The sequence below is a fragment of the Vigna angularis genome, chromosome 9, assembly GCF_016808095.1.
Source record: "Vigna angularis cultivar LongXiaoDou No.4 chromosome 9, ASM1680809v1, whole genome shotgun sequence".
Classification (NCBI taxonomy): domain Eukaryota; kingdom Viridiplantae; phylum Streptophyta; class Magnoliopsida; order Fabales; family Fabaceae; genus Vigna; species Vigna angularis.
The window spans coordinates 19360669-19368704 of NC_068978.1; the positions used below are offsets into that span (position 1 = coordinate 19360669).

The 8036-nt window shown below is 34.7% G+C and overlaps 1 protein-coding gene across 1 annotated transcript; it reads left to right on the top strand.

Annotated features, from left to right (window-relative positions):
• The first annotated feature begins 6133 nt into the window (after positions 1-6133).
• LOC128194099 (WUSCHEL-related homeobox 4-like) lies at positions 6134-7452 on the top strand. Its single transcript, XM_052868843.1, has 2 exons — positions 6134-7015; positions 7121-7452. The coding sequence occupies exons 1-2, from the start codon at positions 6670-6672 to the stop codon at positions 7288-7290; spliced, it is 516 nt and encodes a 171-aa protein (XP_052724803.1). The 5' UTR covers positions 6134-6669; the 3' UTR covers positions 7291-7452.
• The last annotated feature ends 584 nt before the right edge of the window (positions 7453-8036 follow it).

An 8036-nucleotide genomic window follows, 5' to 3' on the forward strand; every position in this document is an offset into this window, starting at 1 on the left:
AAGGGTGTCGCAACCAGAATCGCGACGGGACGACGATCCAAAAAAATCAAAAGACATTTTTAAAATAAAAAGAGATTTGGAGTCGCCACCATAGTTTATTCTGGAAAACTACGAAAAAACCATAAAATAAAGACATGGTCTACGAAACAAAAGATTATGGATTCGGGAGTCGGTTACACGTAGGGAAGGTATTAGCACCCTACAGTGTCTGCCCAAAAGCAGTAGCTTTAATTAAATGCGTGAATATGGATGTGGTTTTCAAAGTGTTTAACTATCCCCTAAAATGAAACTCTAAAGAAACAAAATATATTTTTTAGCTTTTTTTGTGAGAAAATTTTGTTTGAGAAATTGTTTGAGAAATTAATTATGGATAAATTTGGATTTTTGGGAAGATGAACCTGACAAGGTCTGGCCTTGCTCCTACGTATCTCCACTTTTGATGGAGAATCAAGGATCACGTAGTTCTGGCTGAGAGATTGTTTGTTTGTTTGAAGGTGTTGACATTTTTAGTTTTTTTGAAGTTTTTTATATTTTTTTTGGTATTTTTTTTAAGAAAAAGAAGGTGAGTTGAAATATCTATGACATAAAGATGTGAAAAAGCATAGGATAAAATTGTGGTAGAAAACAGGATAAATTTATAAACTAAAAAAAATGATCAAAATGCATATAAATAGAATGAAAAGAAAATGTGTACCTTGTTGAAGATTTGAATGATGAAGCAAGACTTTGCTTGTAATAAGTTGTGAGAAGAGATAGATTGATGGTGAAGAAGATGAATTTATAGTAGAAATGTGGTATGGGATTTATATGTATAGAGGGATTAGGAAATAGTAAAATGTGAGAGAAAAATGAAGTAGAGTTTTGGGATGGAATGAAGAGATTTTGTAAGAGAAGAGATGGATATTATGTAATTGTGTGTGTGTGTGTAAAAAAATGGAGTGAAGATAATGTGGGTATTTATAGAGTTAAGGATGAAGAAAGTTGATGAATAAAAATAATATAATAAGTTGGTGGAAAATTTAGATGAAATAAAATATAATAAAAAAAAGATGAATAGAAAAAGTTAATGTGGAAAATAAGTGAAAGAAATAATATAAAAAGTTGGTGGAGAAATTATGTGAAATAAAATATAGTGAATAGTAAAAGTTAATGTGGAAAATAAGTGAAAGAAATAATATAAAAAGTTGGTGGAGAAATTAGGTGAAATAAAATATAGTGAATAGTAAAAGTTAATGTGGAAATTAAGTGAAAGAAATAATATAAAAAGTTGGTGGGGAAATTAGGTGAAATAAAATATAGTGAATAGTAAAAGTTAATGTGGAAAATAAGTGAAAGAAATAATATAAAAAGTTGGAGAAATTAGGTGAAATAAAATATAGTGAATAGTAAAAGTTAATGTGGAAATTAAATGAAAGAAATAATATAAAAAGTTGGTGGAGAAATTAGGTGAAATAAAATATAGTGAATAGTAAAAGTTAATGTAGAAAATAAGTGAAAGAAATAATATAAAAATTGGGTGGAAAAATAAGGTGGAGAAGATATAATTAAAAAATGTAAGTGGAATAATTAGAAAAGTTGGTATATAAAAATTAATATGGAAATGAGGAGGAAAAAGTGAATGAAAAAGGTAGATGATGTGGAATGTGATATGGAGGGTGATGTGGATGATGATGTGGAGAGTGGGGTGTGGTAAGAGAAAAGGGGTGGTGAGGAAGTAAAGATGTTTGGGATTATTTTGGGCCATTGGATTAAGTGTTTAAAAGAAAATTTGGGGGCACAAAAAGTAAAATAAATAGTATTTTTTCATTTTGGTGTTTTTATGTTTTTTTATTTTTATTTTTGTGAAATCTTATTTACCCGGACGAAATTGGGTATTGAGAGCTGCCCCTCTTTACTTAGATTTTACTAGACAATATGACAAACAATGTTTTCATATTATTAGAGTAAAAGATAAGTAAAGATAGAAATACTAATTTCGTCCGAATTTCAAAATGAACGAGGAATAACAGGAAAATCTAAACAAAATGAACAAGACCGAGAGAATTGAGGTGTACAAACCTCGTGGAGGGTGTACCAACCCTATGGATGAAGTGATGAGGTGTATAAACCTCGTGGAGGGTGTACCAACCCTATGGATGAAGTGATGAGGTGTACAAACCTCGTGGAGGGTGTACCAACCCTATGGATGAAGTGAATGAGGTGTACAAACCTCGTGGAGGGTGTACCAACCCTATGGATTAAGTGAATGAGGTGTACAAACCTCGTGGAGGGTGTACCAACCCTATGGATGAAGTGAATGCGGTGTACAAACCTCGTGGAGGGTGTACCAACCCTATGGATGAAGTGAATGAGGTGTACAAACCTCGTGGAGGGTGTACCAATCCTATGGATGAAGTGATGAGGTGTACAAACCTCGTGGAGGGTGTACCAACCCTATGGATGAAGTGAATGAGGTGTACAAACCTCGTGGAGGGTGTACCAACCCTATGGATCAGTGAATGAGGTGTATAAACCTCGTGGAGGGTGTACCAACCCTATGGATGAGTGAATGAGGTGTACAAACCTCGTGGAGGGTGTACCAACCCTATGGATAAGTGAATGAGGTGTACAAACCTCTTGGAGGGTGTACCAACCCTATGGATAAGTGAATGAGGTGTACAAACCTCGTGGAGGGTGTACCAACCCTATGGATAAGTGAATGAGGTGTACAAACCTCGTGGAGGGTGTACCAACCCTATGGATAAGCGAATGATTTGAGTTTGAATTATTTGGTTCGACCATTGTCTTACAGAGGGCCGAGATATCAATAGCAGAAAGTAAAAATTGGGCTCGACCATTGCCTTGCAGAGGGCCGAGATACCAATAGCAGAAAGTATAAATGTTTGATTGTTTTGAATTGGAAACTTTTGATTTTTTTTATGAGCCTTTTTGTTTTTTTTAAGTTTTGAAAATTTGAGACGTTGAAATTTTTTTTGGATTTTTTTCTTGAGATAGAAATAAGTGTCCATTTTTATTTTTGTTTTTCTAATGAGAAACATGGTTGATGTGAATTTTGAAATTGGAGGAGAAAGCTTTGATGCATGTTGATTTTTTTTGTCTTTTTGAAGGTAGAAGATTTGATAAACATTCATGAAAACAAATTCAAAGTTTATGAAAATATGTACATGATATTGACTTGTGATTTTATTTTTGTCCATAATGGAAGATTATGAAACTATGATACTTTTTTTTTTAGTCAATTTGTTTTCTTTGAAATCATCAAATTTATGCAAATTTAGACCTTCATTTTCTTTTTTATCATGGATGTCAAATTCTAAAGTCAAATGTTCAAAATGAAGCTTGTGTGTTAGACATTTTCTGATGAAATACTAGTGTATACATGCTTGATATCAGAGGTTGGTTAAAATGATAAGAAAGATTTTTTGAAGGGTTTAGAGGAGACTGAGATGGCTTCTTGGGCACATCATTCCTCATACAATCATCAATGAAGATGTAATATGTGAATGTCAATGTGAAATATGATATACCCAAAGGTTACCCCATTTGGTGTTTGGGAAAAGGAATGTGAGGGAATAAGTTATGAATCAAGAAGTGAGAATGTCATGTGAGATTCAAAAATTGCCCCAATTTTGGTGGTAATAGATTTATGAAATTCAGGGCTAACCAAAATCATGCGAGGCCCAACAAGGGACGCCCCGGTCTTTGTATGAGCTTTGAATATTCAGATGAAAGATTAACAAAGTCGCCCAATATTTTGAATGGGCCAAAACACATGAAACTCACAAAGTTGCCCCTAGTTTTGGAGAACGGGGAAGAGTTCGAATGGGATATGAATTTGTGATGGATATGAAAATGATTGGCTTGAAAGGATTGCCCCAATTGGCTTGATTTTCTTTTAATCATTAGGGAGTTTCCTTCTTCCGAGGACATTTATTTTTTCATCATTTTTTTATGACTGCATTGTTAGTCATTTTGTCTTGTCTCAAAATTAAGCTTCATGAAAATTTAGGCAACCATTATTCAATCTGTGTGGACTTTTATTAGGCTTGTAATGTGGCTTGGGCTAAAGGGTATTGAAATAAAAGATATAAAGGCCCAAATAAATGTTTGGTGATTTTTTTTTGAAACCAGAGTTACCATCTACACCTTGTATCAGCTATTCGTCAAATCTGTTTTGACTTTCTTTGCTATTTCTCAAATTTCATTCTTTGTTTGTCATCACTTTGTGATTCTTTCTATTTTTTTCTTTATTTTTGATGAATTCTCTTCATTTGATCACTAAGTGTGTTTTTCATTGTTTGCAATTTGAGTTGACTTCAATGCTGACGGTAACCCTTGTTTAGGTAAATTTGAAAAGAAATTTCTTATTGACTCAAATTTGGTATCAATGGATATTTTTTTTTGGATGAAGAAAGATGGCCACACATCATTTCAAATTTTGGTTGTTTTATTTTCACAAGATTAATTAGAAGACAAAACTAAATGATCCCAACAAGAGTCACTCATTTTTTTTTGTTTTGTCCTAACGGATTCAAGGATCTCCCAAATGAAAGCTAATGAAGGTAATCTTAACATGGAAAATCTGCCCCAGTGTAAAACTTTGTGTTCATTATTTGGGCTCAAGAACATGATTGGGTCAATCTCTTGGTATAGAGAGCTGAAGGATGATGTTTTCAAGCAATGCACACAGATATCTCTTAAGAATATGTGATTTAATCATTTGACTACAGGAGATTATGACATCCATTACATTTTTTTTTTGAAATCTCATAAGATGAATGATTTGCATCGAAAATAATTGACTCAACTTTTGCGTATTTTTGTTTGTTTTATGCATGAAGAAAAGTAATATGAAATGAAAATGATGATACTAGTTGAAAAACAAATTTTTTTTATATACCTTTTTTTTTTTAAATTAGGCTTTGCGGACTATTGTGGAAACTGGGCTTTGCGGGCTAGTGTGGAAACTGGGCTTTGCAGGCCAGTATGAAAAATGGGATTTCTCGGCCAATGCGGAAACTGGGCTTTGCGGGCCAGCATGGAAACTGGGCTTTGCAGGCCAGTATGGAAAATGGGCTTTCTTGGCCAATGCGGAAATTGGGATTTCTAGGCCAATGCAGAAACTGGGCTTTGCGGGCCAGCATGGAAACTGGGCTTTGTAGGCCAGTGTGGAAAATGGGATTTCTGGGCCAATATGGAAAATGGGCTTTGTAAGTCAGGCGGGCTGGACTTTGTGGGCCAACATGGAAAATGGGCTTTGTGGGCCAATGTAGAAAATGAGCTTTGCAGGTCAGGCGGGCTGGACTTTGTAGGCTAGTATGGAAAATGGGCTTTGTGAGCCATTGTGGAAATTGGGATTTCTAGGCCAATGTAGAAACTGGGCTTTACGGGCCAGCATGGAAACTGGGCTTTGCAGGCCAGTGTGAAAAATGGGATTTTTGGGCCAATATGGAAAATGGGCTTTGCAGGTCAGGCGGGCTGGACTTTGTGGGTCAACATGGAAAATGGGCTTTATGGGCCAATGTAGAAAATGGGCTTTGCAGGTCAGGCGGGCTGGACTTTGTAGGCCAGTATGGAAAATGGGCTTTGTGAGCCATTGTGGAAATTGGGATTTCTCGGCCAATGCGGAAACTGGGCTTTGTGGGCAGTATGCAAACTGGGCTTTGGAGGCCAAAAAACTGATATTAGAAAGTTTGATTTTTTTTGTTTAAAATATTTGAAAAACAAAATGTGTTTTTTTTTATTTCATCATTTTAAATTTATTTGCAAAATGTGAAAAAAATATTTAAAAGAAAAACTCTTTTTTTTTTTTATTTTTTAGAAATAGAATTTGATGAAAATTATGTACGTAGCTGGGCCCAAATGGGCTTAAAAATTGTTTGAACATTTTTTCATTCATTTTTTTTTCATTTTGAAAATTTGATTTTTTTTGTTTTTATTTCTTTATTATTTTTTTTGACGTTTTTATTAATTAAATTTTTTTTTTTAAGAAAGGATGACCGGCACTGTGACATCAGACGGTGGCAACGACCGGAACTGTTGCTACAATGGATTTGTTTTGGCTACAAAATGGGTATCCCTTCAGCGTCGAGCGACATTTCCCGAGCTTACGCTTTCTCTCTCTATCTTTCTCTCTCTTGATTGTCCGAGTTCCGCGAGGCTCCTCCGTTCCCGTGCCTCCGAAAGCGTCTGAGTCTTGCGAGGAACTTCTCCCTGTGTGCCTTCCACCTCCGGGTAAGTCTTCTGAGCTCTTAATCTCTCTTTCTTTCCTTTAAGTTTTTTCGTTCTTCCTTTCATTTAAACTTTCCGCTCTTCCTTTCTTTCTTTCTTCCCTTTTACCCTTTCTCTGCTTTTCTTTCCTGCACTCAGTTCGCTTTTCTTTATGCTCTTATTTTTTTCTTCTTTCCCTTAAGTTTTTCCTGCTTTTTCTTTTATATGCCTTCCATTTTATTTCGCTCCCTTATGCTTTCCTGATTTTTTTGGCTCGTTTTTTGCTATTGCTATACCACTCTTCACCTTTTTTTTATACTAAACAAAATAATAATGAACTGGAAAACTTGTTAACTTCATTCCAAGGTAACCTAAAAGCAAATTATGGACAAAACTGGTTGGACCTAGACCTAGTAGGATCCTTTGCAAGGACCTAGATGACATATCTAAACTAGACATATGGACAAATTAACTAATAACATTGCTTCACTCTTTTTTTTTAGAAAAATGAACCAAAACTTAAGAAATCTTGAAGTTCAGGACAGAATTGGGTACAAACGATGGGCTCCCATTAGGGAACAGGTCGCCTTGTTAGAGGCACTTTTCGCATTTGGGATAAGAAACCCAAACCGAGAACAAGTTCATGAAATCGCGACCAGGCTTAAGGTTTACGGGGAAATCGGGGAATACAGTGTCTACTGTTGGTTCCAAAACTATGGATATCGTGAAAAACAGCGATGTCTGAAACGAAACACCGTCACCACCTCTTACTCTCTGATTCCCCTCCTGCCCCCTTTTATGGATGGTAAGCCCCCCTTTTGTATATTTTTTGTTATTGTTTTCTTTTTTTCTTTTTTTTTCTTCTTTTTCTTGACATTTCTAATTTTTTTTTTGTTTTTTTATTTTTGAGATCTTTCACGCACAACGCCATCGGTTCCAGATGGGGTGACGCTGGACCTTTTCCCGATTCCTCCCGTTCCTGAAAGAAAAGAGATCCCTCCCATCTTTCGGTTCCAGTTGAAGGCTCCTTCAGTTGAGCTTTCCCTACGACCGCCTTCTGATGATGATGATGATGAATAGTCTCTTTGAGGGGACCGCAAATTGTAATTTGATTTTATTTTTTATGTTGTTGTTTTTTATTTAGACTGTAATCCTAACGATCACCAGTGATCGACCTCTGCACATCTTTTATTTTTATGTTTGTTATGTTGTTTTTTTTTTGTTTTTTCTTTGTTTTTGTTTTTTTTTGGAGGACTGTAACCTTAACGATCATTATTGATCGATCTTTGCACATCTTTTATTTTTATGTTCGTTTTTTGATTTTTTTTTGGTTATGTTTTTTTTTCTTTTTATGTCTTTTCTGTTGATGAATGGTCTTCTCAGGGAGACTGCAATTGTAATTTTTTTTTTATTTATCACAATTATAAGACCGTTTTAGTGTATTTGTTTTTTTCAATAAACGTATTCATATTGGTATCTCTGTCCAATTTTCCTTCCTCTGTAAATTTTACTCTGATGATGAAATGAATTAGATCTTATTATGTCTCTTTTTGATTTGGTCTAAACGTGATAAACAAAATTTTCAAACGATCACTTGTATGAAACAATGAAGAAATGGGCTCAGGAGAAAAATAATAATTTATATTTATTTACAACGAAAGAAAGTAAAGGAAATTTGACTCCGAATAAAGAAAATAGGATCTGAAGTAAAAATCCTGAGCATGATAAACAAAATTTTTGACCCATTACGCGTATGAAACAATGAAGAAATGGGAAGAGAGGACCAATGAACTCGTAAAAAAAAAAAATCAAACAATATGAATTTC

What these genes read in the sequence shown, in the direction of transcription:
- LOC128194099 (XM_052868843.1), top strand. Translation starts at nt 6,670, where the DNA reads ATGGACAAATTAACTAATAACATTGCTTCACTCTTTTTTTTTAGAAAA. An exon ending in CCTGCCCCCTTTTATGGATG is followed by an intron (nt 7,016 to 7,120) that starts GTAAGCCCCCCT and finishes TTTATTTTTGAG; the next exon opens with ATCTTTCACGCACAACGCCA.